This window comes from Schistocerca americana, chromosome 1, assembly GCF_021461395.2.
Source record: "Schistocerca americana isolate TAMUIC-IGC-003095 chromosome 1, iqSchAmer2.1, whole genome shotgun sequence".
Lineage (NCBI taxonomy): Eukaryota > Metazoa > Arthropoda > Insecta > Orthoptera > Acrididae > Schistocerca > Schistocerca americana.
The window spans coordinates 1,116,558,186-1,116,572,587 of record NC_060119.1 but is presented as its reverse complement, the minus strand read 5'-3'; the positions used below and the strand labels follow the sequence as shown (position 1 = coordinate 1,116,572,587).

At 39.2% G+C, this 14,402-nt stretch overlaps 1 protein-coding gene across 4 annotated transcripts in view; it reads right to left on the bottom strand.

The window, feature by feature from the left end:
* The window catches only part of LOC124618836 (PH and SEC7 domain-containing protein), an 814,418-nt gene that overhangs the window by 213,016 nt on the left and 587,000 nt on the right, over positions 1 to 14,402 (bottom strand). For all 4 annotated transcript variants that reach the window (XR_006980055.1, XM_047145380.1, XM_047145381.1 and 1 more), the window contains exon 4: positions 6,678 to 6,968. Coding sequence is in view for 3 of the 4 variants with exons in the window: in XM_047145380.1 (XP_047001336.1) it covers positions 6,678 to 6,968 (291 nt within the window). In the remaining variant the exon portion in view is untranslated. The remainder of the gene's footprint in view (positions 1 to 6,677; positions 6,969 to 14,402) is intronic.

The following is a 14,402-nucleotide window of genomic DNA, read 5'->3' as shown; positions in this document are numbered from 1 at the left end:
GTACTGCTGATCCCTCCGAAAAACAACTTCAGAGCACACCACTCGTCACTCAGCATCATCCTGGTTTTGAATGTATTAATCAGCTATTTCGACAAGGCTATGACTTCCTTAAATCAAGCCCTGAAACGAGATCCATTCAGTCTGAGATTTTGCCCACCACACGTAGAACAGCTCTTCAATGCCCTCCCAATCTCTGCAATATCCTTTTCAGACCCTATGCTCCTTCTGCACCCATCTCCCTACCCTATGGCTCCTACTCCTGTGACCGTCCCTGCTGCAAGACTTGCCCTCTGCACCCTCCTGCCACCACCTACATCAGTGCTGTAACATATACTATCAAAGGGAGAGCCATCTACGAAACAACACATCATATACCAGCTGTTATGTAAAGAACGTTCAGCCTTTTACATCAACATGACTACCGGCAAGTTATCGTTAGGATGAATGGGCAACATGCAATATCTTGTTCCAGAGCATGCTCTACAACATGACAGGTGATTCAGTGCCTGTTTCAGCACATGGGCTATATGGATTCTTCCTACAGACATCAGTTTCTCAGAACTCCACAGGTGGGAACCAGTGCTAAAACATGTCCTTGGTTCTCACCATCCGCCTTAATTTACATTAATTTCTTCGGTCTCAGCATTTCTTCAGAGTAACTAACCCTTCCTTTGTTCCGTTTTAGTTTTATAAATCTTTCATTTTTTTGGCATCCCCTCCCACCTCTTACGTGCAATTGACTTAGCTTTTCACTCTTATTAACTGGTACACAATGTTTTTTCAGTAATCTCTGTCTTGCATACAACCTGTCTTCTACCTTTAAGCTCTCAGGTTTTCAAATCTTGTTCGGTGCCGTCCCCAACAATCAGTCTGTCCCTATCATCCTGTCAGATAATAAGCCTCCCCTGACGTGCGGTTCAGGGTGACTTTTCCAAAATCCACCCATTTTCCTAAACCTCTCCAAGTCCTTTTCCTTCACTCCTCTTCCATCCCTTTCAACCCTTCTCTTGGAAGGAGGAGCCACTGGTTCTCAAAGCTTACAATGGTATAACCTTCTTCTAAGTGTGTGTTTTCCTGCCACCTCTTGGTGAGTAGATTTTTATCTATCCAATTACATTACATTGTCAGAAATTACTTTAATATGTTACCTAGACAAACCTATTCCCAAAAATTCATTACTCTACATTACTTATTTTTAGATGTCGTGATTTTTGTTCCATCAGGGTATTATCATTTGCACATTCATGAAAGTTATAGCAGTGCAGCATTGCATACAAGTGAATCACTGACTGTGTGAAAAATAGAAAAGAAGAAAACTGGGGTGAAGTTGTGACGAAGCAAGCTGCGATATTTTTAGTTCCCTTCTTGTTTTGCCATCTGCCTCCTTAAAATTAATTTTTATTTTTTAACTAATTACCATTAACATACGTGAATATAATCTGCATATTCATGTAAGAGAAAGGTTGGCCCTCAGTTTTAAAGAATTTAACACAAGATCTAATTTTGTGCTTAGTTTTACGGATGTAATTGATTTTCTAATTTATTTTGACTGTTCTAGTAAGTATCTTTTGTTACAGGGTGAAATCAGTGATTGTTTCGTAACTTAAATTCTATTGTTGACGTATAAATAAACATAAATTCTGTACTAATTATAATCATTTGGAGGAACAACTAATAATATTCTTAAAGTATTTATTTGGCTCTATTCAAAAACATGTTAGCAAAGCCAGCCCTTAATTAATTCCAAAGTAATTAACACTTTTGTCAAAGTATTGATTGCGTAACTATATGTGTTAATTTCACAAACAAATAAATTGGCCTAAACCTTGTAGTAGAAGAATACTGTTAAAAGGAAAGAATATTTCGATGTATTCAGTTAATATAATGAGTTAAGTTTTAATTATAATTTCTGTAACTTAAACATCGAACAATGTGAAGTTTCAGTACCTATTATTGTGATGATATATAAGGGCCCGATTTTTGGTCACGAGAAAGTCAGTCCACGGCCGAGTTTCAGACGAGGAACCTGTGTTGGTTAGAATGACAACAATGCATAAACTTAACATTGAAATAAGTGTTACACAATTAGGCCGTGTGTTAAAACAGTGACAGTGTCTGCTGCATACGTACCTTTCTATTCTTCAAGAACTGTGAATTTTGTGGATAGGCTTTTACTGCTCATAGATGTTCAACATTAAACTATTGAAGCAATATGTGGATGGTTCGCCTGCAAACTATTAACGGGGCTTATAGGAAGTTAGAACAATAGTGCACTGGCCACATATAACTGCGTATTATTGGGGGAGGGGAAGGGTTGTGAAAAGTGAAAGTAAAATACTGTGAAACGCAACTGTGCACCTGTCGGCACCTTTGTTTACACAAGACAGTACTGCATGTCCACCCCCTATTTTTTCAGCCAGTACGACAACACCAAGGACAACATACGAAGAAACAAAGGAGGCAAACCGCTACAAGGTGTGGTATTGTAAAAGATTGCTAACAATACAATGGATTGATAAGGCCACAAATGATGAAGATCTCTGCAGTATCAATGAAAAAAGAAATAATTGGAAACACTAAACAGAAGCAGCGACAAATAGATAGAATGTGTTTTAAGACATAGAGGAATTAGTTACATGTACTAAAGAAGGTGTAGAGGGATGAAAGTTGTAGGGAAAGACCAAGGTTACAAGACAAAGGAGATGAAGAAGAAGAAGAAGAAGAAGAAGAAGAAGAAGAAGAACAAACACAGAAAGAGAACCTCTTCCAGGAACTTTCACCCAGCTAAATGATCTACACATTTCAGACCAGCTATCTGGGAGTTTACCCACAAAATGTCTGTATCAGGTGCTACTTTGGCATACAGCAAAATGTCTCTAATATAAAAAAAACTCTGCTACGATTAACAGAAGTCACCATTTCCAGTAAGCCGTAGTTGGGTAAAACCCTGCTCTGCATTATACTGGTTCTTTTGGGAACAACGGTCTGATGTAGCATCACAAGTGAAGTGCCTGAAATAATTTGTGCACCAACCAATGCAAGCAAGTGACTGATAGGAACTCAAATGTTTGCCTCTTTCCATGGTCATTTTCAGAATTTTATCCAAGAGAAGGGGAGGCAAGATTTAAAAATTGTCATTTTTTTTATCTAATTGACTGTGTTAGATGGAAGACATGTTGTGTACAAAGAAGTAGAGTTTGCAAGAGATACAGATAACTCATTTTATCTCAAAAGAGTTGACAGCTGCCCACTCAAAAGCAATTTTTTTCCCTATCTTTTTTGATTAGGATATGCGAAGTAGAGACCTATAATCAACACAATTATGGACGAAATCTTTCTCGATGGATGAAATCTTTCTTGAGTTAACGATCCTAAATTGGACTCTTAAAGAATTAAATGCAGGGCATATACCCAGTTATAGTGTATCCTGTTGGATACTATTAACAACAATTAGAGAAAAATACCATTGAGTAATACTTCTTAACATGAAGATACATCAAATAAACATTAGAAATCAGTTTTTCCACATCTGGTCACAGGTAGTTTACAAATCACCACACGTGATCATGATAATGAATTTATTTCATTATTTAATGCCTTCCAGTTTTTTTTTTTAAGTGCAACTGGCATGATTAGTTTGAACCAAATGTGTTGTAGAAAGCACATCCCAGGCCCATCATTGCACTAGATGATGTAGTAAACCTTCAAAACCAACCATCAAATTGGCGGTAGAAATGAACACTAAAAGCCTAGAGTCGAATCAAAACTGTCGTCGTCTCCTGAAGTTGATATATATGTAGCAATACAGATTAGGTTACAGAGTTTGTAACCCTATACTGGCGTTGTGATCTGTTGCTCCCCATAGTTGTCAATAAGGTGCTAACTTCTGAGGGTATCTTTCGACCTTGAAATTTCGAACATTTTCCCTTTTTTAAGCAGAAAATTGCATTTTTCTCATTATGACTTCTGCATTTTGGTACAGATATGAAACAGCAAGATCACTATTTTCAGGGTTTACTAAAATTACTCTACCATATAAAACTGAATACAATCTCAGCAAGCTATCATGAGTTTCATTTGTGCATAGACTAAAAGTAAATTACTTTTGTCATTAAATTGTGCAACAGGGGGAGAAGGTGTCCTCACAGGAACCAGGAATGGACATCAGCCAGGTGTATACAATCATACTGCTGAACTGCTGGTGAGATTAGACGTGGTGTGCTGGTAGTTGGTGTCTCATACATTGTGTGATGATTCAGTAATTTTCTGCAGTTCAATATGATGTTACAGAAGCATGTGACAGGGAAGGGTTTCACAATTCTGATTCAGCTCTGTTCTTCAGAGGCTCATATCTGCCGTGACTGCACGGCGGTGCAGAAACAGCTGCTGTGCAAACCAAACAGCATAATTTCTCGTAAATAACATGATAACCAACCAAACCCCAACTATGTAGCAATTTCTAAATTCAAAGTATTTCTTGGTTGTTTTTTTCAGAATCCTAATTATCTATAGACACATCAGAATTCTAAAATTAATGAAAAAGATTATGACTATATTCCAGGAGGTGTATCTGCAACACCTCAGTCCCAATTGCAGAGGCCTATGTCGACTGCTTACAGTATGCAGATTATGGTGAAATAACATCCAGTGCTGTGATTTCTATGCCAAATATGTAGAACTCTGAAGTAAGTCTGAATGCTACAGAGCTTTATTAAAGTAGTCTTAGTGGAGGTGGCATGCCCTTTCTTTTCCATAAAACAATGAAGTTGTCAATAAACATGCTTGTAATGTGTCAAATATTCAATGTGACATTGGAATCTTGGAGCTAGTTCCTGAAGTAACAGATGTTTTAAGTATATTATATATGGGGGGGGGGGGGGGCGAGGCAGAGGGGGAGTGAGGGGGGAAGGGGGGGGGGGAGTGGCATTTGACATCCACTGCAGCATAAAAATCTAATCTAACTTTTCCACCCATCACAGTCCTCAGCTAAAGGCATCCACATTTTTCCAAAAAGACTTTTAGTCTACTATTCACCAGCCACTCATCTTCCTTATGCCCAACCTATCGTATCTTCATTTCTGTTTCATTAAGTCATAATTCATGTTTTCCACTCTAGTCTGCTCCCTGATGATACATCTGTTCGTTTTTCTATCGCTCTTAGTAACCCCCAACTTTTACTCCCTATTTTTCATCAAACAGCCCGCCCCCCTCCCCCCCAAAAAAACGTTTTCTTCATAAAAGCACTATCTCCAAATGTGAGTAATATTTTTGCCCCTGGCATTTGTTTCTGCTACATTAGGATACAAGGGTCAATCACTGCTGCAAATGTCTACAATGAAATCTCTGATAAATTGAAGCATTTTCTGTAACCACATATAATAACTAATGGTACAAATCCTATTTGCTTTGTTTATAAGGTAACAGCTGAAATGCATTACAGTGCATGTCAGTGATGAGGTCTCAATTGTGATTCCGTAGCAATGCACAGATCTTATTACGCACTGTTGAGTAACATTATTATAACTCACAATTAATAAAATGTTCTGGGCTATTATGCCATAATTGAATGGATTTCACATTTAAACCCAACGTTTAATACCCATCTGTGGAGGACATTTTCAAGGGAAGATCGTAGCTTCTTTGAGTGTCCGATTCACACACGGCTCAGTAGCAACCGAGGGTGTGAATTGCACACTCAAAGAAGCTATAATAATGCCTGAAAACTTCCTCCGTAGATGGGTACAAAATGTTGAGTTTAAATGTGAAATCCATTCAACCATGGCATAGTAGCCCAGAGCATTTTATTAATTGTGTCACTTCCATCTGTGAAAGTTTACATTTTACAATCATTATAGCTACCTGGTAGTACCCAGAGCAGCCACTGCTTGTAACATGTGCAGCCAATAAATAAGCTCAAACTGACTATCAGGTATTCATAAATCACCCACAGCTATCAGGAGCCTGGCTATCTGTTATACATCAGAGATTTCAAGGTGAAAGGTAAGAGTACTCAAACAGTGAACACAACAATATAGTGGTATCCCAGATGCTCAAATGAGTTGAGGCACGGAGAAATAAAGAAACATAACGTACTTTCAAGTGATTATTTAGCATTTATAGCCAATTCAATATTTTTAACCTTGTAAGAAAATGCACAGACTTGACCGAAAATTTTCATTCTCCCCAGAAAATACACCCATTCTGTATAAATGAACATACCCTCCAAAGAATGTCTATTAAATTAATTACGAGTACTCAAGAATGCAACAAAAGTAAGTCATCCTCCTGAACCCTTGGAGCTTTCCGGCAGATGTTACATACAATGTGTTCGTTCTGCAACATTTCACACATGACACACTATGTCCATTTTAACTGCAAAGAGGAAGACAAGTTGGTAAACGCTACTTGTCTCGACTGGGTTCCAATCCAGATTTGAAATGGTTGATGCAAGTCAATTTTTTTTTCCCGCTGATGCGCCAACTATTAGTATGGGTTCAGGTGTCATCCATTTGCTTCATAATGCCACATGCATAGGGTTCACTGAACTTTTGGTGGCAGAGGCAGACAGGTGTCTGGCTCCCCTCAGTCATTTTCATAATTTCTCTCTCACTCCCTCTCTTTCCCTCCCCCCCCCCCCCCCTCAGTAGAGGCCATATGTCCAGAGTGGAGGAGAATACCTCATCGATGTCTATGTCGACGGCACTGAGGGATGGGTCCTTAGCGAGCTGCAGGTGATCTTCCGAGCGCGAGGTGCGCACGGCGCTGTAGGCAGTTGCTGCTGCTGCAGGGGGCGCCGCCTCGTCGCGCCGCCCCACAGGCGACGCCCCCGCAGAGTTGCTGAGCGCGTGTCGGCCGCCCAGCTCCGCTTCGCTGGGGCTCGTCGGCACGGAGTTGTGGTGGTGGTACTGGTGAAACGCTGCGTCCGCTGCAGACGTTGCTGGGTACGAGTGCTGCCGTAAGCTGTCCACCTGTTCAAATAAGAGTATAATATCACAGGCATTTAAAAAAATAAATGCGACAGGAAGGAGTTTATTCACATAATTCAGCATTTGAGTAAAAAATTGTTTTTGCTCCATAACCACAACTTTTCATTTGTGCATGTATCAATATTTGGAAAAGAATTATTATTTTCTTTTGCCAAAGACATTTACGTGACATATGAGGTGTGTTCAAAAAGTACGGCGACTTTATATTTTTATGAAAAAATATTTATTTATTCATCAATATTTATGTTGTCGCCTTCAAAGTAATCCCCTTCAGATACAATACACTTGTGCCAACGTTTCTTCCAATCCTTGAAGCACTTCTCATACGCACTTTTTGGTATAGCCTTGAGTACGTCCAGTGATGCAGTTTTTATTTTCTCAATCGCTGAAAATCTTCGTCCTTTCATAGTCTCTTCAGTTTTGGGAACAGGAAAAAGTTACAGGAGGTCAAATCCAGTGAATATGGTGGCTGAGGCATGACTGTCATGTTGTTTTTGGCCAAAAAACTCTCACAATCATTGATGAATGAGCAGTTGCACTGTAGTGATTTCTCAACAGTGTCATCTTCCCTCCAGGGACACCCATTTGAGTTCCCGAAGCATCTTTGTAACACCTACGTGTTGTTCGAACTACCGGTAACAAATCTAGCACGCCACCTCTGAACTGTTTCAATGCCTTCATTCAATTGGATCTGCTAGGGATCCCAAACACTCAAGCAGTACTCAAGAATAGGTTGCTCCAGCAACCTGCAACTACCACTGTTACTGTTTGGCTAGATAATGACACAGCAGAAGTTCTACGAGTTTACATCAGCTGTTGTGCTAACTCAATAATGCAGCCTCAACAGCAACTGGTACAAAACGGGTTTATCTACCTAAAGCTACATTCATTCTGTAAAAATGTCTTAGGGACATGCTAAACTAATGTAAGCCATGAGGATGTCATTAGAAGAGAAAAAAAGAAAAGAAAAATGAAGACAATACTTCCAGAGGTAAAATACTGAAACCACCTCCCATAAACAAAATCTGAAGTTAGGAACATTCAGTACACTCTACTAAATGTTGCTATCTTCAGATTTTGTTTATGGGAGGAGGCTTTAGTATTCAACACAGGTGTTAATCTCAATCCTTATTCCACTGACTTGACAGTACAGTTACTAGGAATATGATGAGTATTAACACCAAATGAGTGGGAGTGACATAGGGATGGTATATGGGAAGTATGGAGATACCAACAAAATGTGAACACAAATGCTCTGGAATGCCAGGAACAGCTAAACAGGAACATGGGCAGCCTTCCACAGTGTTGTTTGGGCAGTGGGTGCTAGTCACTAATCACTGTACATAGAAGGGAAAGATGAAGCACTTCTTGACCATATATCATGGAGCATTTAAGGTCATGGAGATGACCTCATCAGTTAATGTAAACGAATTGCTTCACACCAAAATATCTATAATGCACATCAGTTGTGTGTTTAGTGGGCATGGTGATTGTTGTACCACAATTAGCTGTGACCAACTCAATACGCAAAGGGACAGTAGTCATAAAGAAAGAGCCTCTAGCAGTTAAACAGCACAAGGCAAAAGACACACCTCCTACTTCGAGGTCATGTAATCAATGACATTGTTCGATTCTTTACAATATTACACTGGAGTTACATTTATTCTTGATATTTGTTTTATGGGTAGTTTTTACACTGTGTTGTATCTGACTGGATTTGGTGTTTTCGGATCACTCCTACATGTAATTTTCTTTGTATGTTTATGACTGGTTTCTTTGGTGTTGTTTCTTGTTTTCTACTTTCTGTTAGTTACTCGTTTCGAAGGAGGGACAGGATAATGGACAATTCCTTTCCTTAGGTGACAATTTCATGGGGACATTTTGGATGATAGGAAAATGGATTGCACAAGGATGCAAGAACTGTTGCTGATTTCAGATAATAGCTGATTTACCTCTGTCCAGAGAGACTAGAACAGACTGATATGTGGACAGGTGAGGCGCGTATGTCTTTAGAGAAAATGAAGGAGACAAGTTGCAAAAAGGAAATCTTGCCCACATGGCCTTACTTCCATAAGCCAGGGAGGCATTGGCTGTACTGTCTTCTCACCAGAGTAGTGTTGGCAAATTGCTGTGAAAAAGGGAAACCTGAGGGGTTGAAGAAGTTCGAGTTGGAGGGAAGTGGTATTACCATTAACAGGACAGCTTGTGAGACAGTTGGGAGAGATTTCCACCTTCCAGCTACACTCACCAGCATGACTGTCATGACTCTGATGCGAAATACATTGTACTGGTCAGAAGGTTAATTATGGCTATTACCCTACAGAATTTAACTTACGTGTTCAGAGACAAAATTATACAATAACAGTAGGGGAAAATTTCAATGGAGCAAATGTCACAACATGTTCAAAATTTTCAAGAAAATCATCAACACAAGATTATAACAACAAGCATTTCAGCTACCAGTTGCAGTATGTTTCTACCAGGTATTTGCATATTTTGTCTCTCTAATAAATGCACACACGCACGGTCTACAGATCCACTGACGCATTAGTTGCCAGTCGAATGGTTAGTCAGCATAGGCCACATGAACAGTTGATGGAAGTAAAACCCCTGTATTGGTCTGCATTAAATTAAGGACTATATTGTAATAAGGTCCTGGAGACCACATACTGGTAATAAGCTTACGTTAATAGTGGATAAGGGAGAAACCCATGTGGAACAGATCATAATTGGAGCTGGAAGAGTAATTTTAACTGAAGACACATCTTGGAAGACTTGGGGCAAATCTTTCGAAAGAGGGGAGGGGGGGGGGGGGGGGGGGGGGGGGGGGCGTGCTGCGCCTCCGAAAAGTTTGGTGTGCAAATTGTGAATTCTTAAAGTTTTATTCCTACCACAACCACGCAGTAGAGGCCAACCCACCCAATGTGCTAAACAATAACCCCTGGACGGTATTGTTGACACTACGACAAAACACACTGAACAGACGGGAGTTTGCAACACCAGTCAACAGTCAAGCACGTGGAACAGCAAACATGGTGTGAAGTTATATTTTGTAACTTGGGCACTTTCACGCTACTGAGAAATTCACATGTTGCAAATTTAACTGGGTTTAGCAACCCATACTTGGGGTAGAGTGAGCTACAAAAATTGATACGACAAATACATTAAAGCAAACATTCTCATGTCCCTCCAGTAGGATTAAATCAAAAGTGTAGCTATACTGGCACAAATAATCGAGCTCAGGTTTTCAAACCATTTAGTCTTTTCACCATTCTTTGTGCATCCTGAACAGGAGAAAATGAAGTGTTTGTGAGTTTCATAGAAACCATGACCCATCCTTAGTGACAAAGATCAGTTGGCTACATGCCGCTGATTGACTCATCGTGTTCCAGTGAGGAATGGACTTGCGAAACTACACCACTGCATGGAGCTGGTGCGCAGCCAGCATCCACTCCCTGAGGGACTTCAGCCAGTGGACTGCAAGCTGTCTTCATTCTGACTGGGGGAGGCAAGCAATCTCTGCCTTCTAGCCATCTAGAGGTAATCAACATCATCTTGATTGATCCTTGGGGATGAGTGACTGGGGTATTGCTGCTCAACAATGGGCATCAGGTGTCAGCTTCTGTACCCAAGCACACAAAATGGCAACCACGAGTAAATGTGGAATATGTAGCTGACAAGACTCCGGAGGACCTGGGCAGGCTGCGCACTTGTTTCATTAGCAACATCACACACTGTGACACCTGCTGGTGGACTGCTCAGCATTGAAGTAGTTGCCACCTGTGACCAGCGACAATGGACATCACCAGTGAATCAGGGTATTTGTGCATTCCAGTATCAGCTGCTTTTGCAAGCACGCAATGTGGCAGTGAGGATGGTCAGAGTACTGTATAAAACTGCTTTAATCAACTCCTGTCAATACTACCACTGTTAATGTAAACCCCGGTGTAAATCTGCCCTGTCCATCACCATTTCTCTTATCCATCCTGAGAGGTAACAGCCCAGAGTGGGCTGCGTTGTTAGAATGCTTGGGTCGTAAATAAGGAAGAAATTATACGGATGAGTTTCAGCAACATCAGAACTACAGTTAAAAAGCAGTATTAGATTTAGGGAACTACACTATTTCCCAAGCCTCAATATAAAATTTGAAGGAATATGGATGGATGAGCACTTGAGATCGAAAAAGCATCAATAATTTTTAATAAAAAACTAGGTAAAAGTTGTTAAGGGTCTGGAACTTTTGCACCATTGAATCATTGTTGTGTGTGTATCATGCTCATATGAGCAGTTTGCCTGGATATGGTGTGATCTGGAGAGACCCAGGTATGGCAAAACAACTTTCAAAATTAAAAAAAGAGCTATTAGATTTCTGAAAGGTCACAACTCTTTAAAGACTTTGAAATACAGATACGTCCTGGCTTGTCCATTTATGAATGTGTGTACCTTCTGAAATCTCACCATGAATTTTCAATGTTGTACAGTTTGGTTCATAATGTGAGAACAAAAAAACAGACATGACTTCTCACAGCAACACCCGCAAAAGACCTTTGCCAAAAAGAGTACTTTATCAAATAAAAGTATTTTTAGTTCACTGCCTGTTACAATCAAGAAAATAAAATAATTATAGAAATCTGCAAACTGAAAAGCAGAAATGGAACAATCTTTAATAACACATAGCTTCTACAATACTGAAAAATATCTGAATGTGTAAAAGTAAAATTATTTACATACTTCCATGTAAAATTATTTTAGTCATATGTAAGCTTGCTAATGTTAATAAATTAACCATATGAAAAGAAGTCCTATTGCAAACTAGAATTGACCACGAAACTATTCGTTTCACACACGCACCACTGCTCCGTATTCAAATCGTAAGATACTCGTGTTCATCTAGTGGCTGCAATGGCAAGTGAAATCGAGCAACATTACTATGCTATGTTCATAGTGATGAACTGTTACTACTGCACAACAGTAAATGCCTACAGCAAGACGTGGTTGCAAAAGTGGCAAGGCAGCAGCTACTGGTTAGTTTTGCAACTATCACAGAATGTGGCAGACATGATGGCAAGCAGAGCTTTTATGGGTCACCCTGTGCCACACACTGGTAAGCCGACATCGAACGAGAGCAAGTGCCTGGAGCTTGCCTGCTATGTTATAGAAACTATCCAGTTCTTATTTGCCTCATAGGTTTACTACCCTGGTGCAGTTCAAAGTCGCCTCCTCACAAAATTATGGTAGCCAAAATGTGTTTGCAGGTTTTGGTTCTTCAGTATGTCAGAAATGATCATTCTACAGCTTCCATTTTTTCTGACATTTCTTTAATGGTTTAATTCATGATGGGATTTTTATGTGCTCTGAAATAAAGGATCCTGAATGTGTCACCTGACGTCTTACTAACAGATTCCCATGCGACTCATCCTTAGGTTTCAGTTTCATTCAACTGCTCATGTGCATGTCTTGGCATGTGAAAACTTATTAAAGGTTCTGTACCTTGCACCGCACATGAATGTGCCAATTCCAGAAACCCTGTGAATTTATTTGCACTATAAACCTTGTTTTTTACCTACAAATACGTGAATGGTGAAACACTTTAGGTTTGTGATGCCAACCTCGAAATCTTGACTAGATAAATACCTTAGTTTTATATGGGTCACTCATGGTTCCGTAAAAGAATCATGTAAATTCTATTGTTGGTGCAATTTCTATCCTCTATAAAACTGAAACTAATTATAGCCTATACACGTTATGAAATTTGAATACTCATTTTTTACCATTTCTCAATGGAAAATTAAGATGCATTATCTTTCAACACAAACTGTTACTCGCTAATGTGACAATGAGTACTCAGAATTTTGTCTTGCACAACAAGAGAAAAATTTTGTGGAAAGTCAATCTGCATCACTTCAGTGTATTAAAGTCTATTTTGATTTCTTGTCTCAAATTCAGGAGATAGTGAGTTTTTCAACCGAGCATTGGAAGTTAACTTAATAATTTGCTTCTAAATTTTTAACACACCATTACCTTCTACATGTTTCGGCTGTCTATCAACATAAATTTGTTTCCATTTGACTTCTGTATCATCGTCAACCTCTTCATTTAACCTGGATTGGAACTTATGCCTCCAATTTTTACACTTTATACATGAATTCCTCATGCAAGATTTGTTTCTCACATCACAGACTGTGAGATCCTGCAGCTCCTTACTACTTGAAAAATGCTCTTTTCCTGTGTCATTTTCATTGATTTCACCAGACAAAGGGTACAAATTACATATTGGACCACCTTGTCTTTTTCAATATGGTGAGAGTGTAAACATTAGGTTTTGCTAACGGTCAATTTGTTACCACAATTAGACTTTCTGCTTTCACATTTGTTGGCTTCGTCAACTCACAACCAAGTTGTCCCTTCCAACCTAACCCAGACCTCAGGCTGCACTACAGATCAGTCTGTCACCACAACCACGATTTCAGGGCATGGAGGGGGAGGGGGGGGGTTCAATATGTAACTTCAGCCAGATACAGTTAGCATGATATGTGCAGAGACATACAGTTTGAAGTGTTACTTGAATCCAAAAAAAATATTTTTCAGTCACAGTGCATAAAAATAGTCTTTCTTGATGCACTCCATTTTAGTGTCTGCTACAAACTGCTGATACGCTCCATTAATCGAGAGAACCATTTGACATTTCTGCAAAGCTGTACATTTCTTGGTCTCAGGATCTTGATAGCTTATGCTATTTGTGTAAAATTTTTAACCATTTGCATGATTTTATCAGAAACCTTAGGATTCAATTTACATTTTTTGCGTTTGCTTCAACATTCAAAATTCTTTGGCACTGTAACAATCTCTTCGGTACAGCATATTTCTTTACTGGACTGTATGGAAGTATCTCTTGTATTCTTTTCACTGTATTTCCTAAAGCTTGTGGGATTTGTATGAACCTGAATAAGGTTCCACAGCAGACGATCCACTGACTTAAGTGGTTAGTCTTATTTCCCCTATACTCCTTCCCATTATTCTTTCTTATTGTTTTCCGTTTCTTTTAAATCTAGACAGTTTCAAAGTTCTCCTCGTGCCTTTTTTCTGAAGTCTTGTAATCCTCTTTTCTCCTTTTCTCTATGTTCAGCTGATTTCAAATACGTTGTTCTTAAATTTTGCAAGCTGTTCCTCTTTCTTCATTTTAGTATCCATTATCTGTTACAAAAAGTATGCATTGATAAAGCAGAATTAATACTAACATCTTAGTAAGACATTACTATATAAAACAAATTAAATTATTTCATAAAACTTTCACAAAATAATTCTACCACAAGACTCATCCAGCACAGCACCAACTTTTCTGAAAAAACAAAAATCTTTAGGTTAAAGTTAACCACCGTAAAGTGTGAACATTTTTATTTATATGGAGTAAGATTC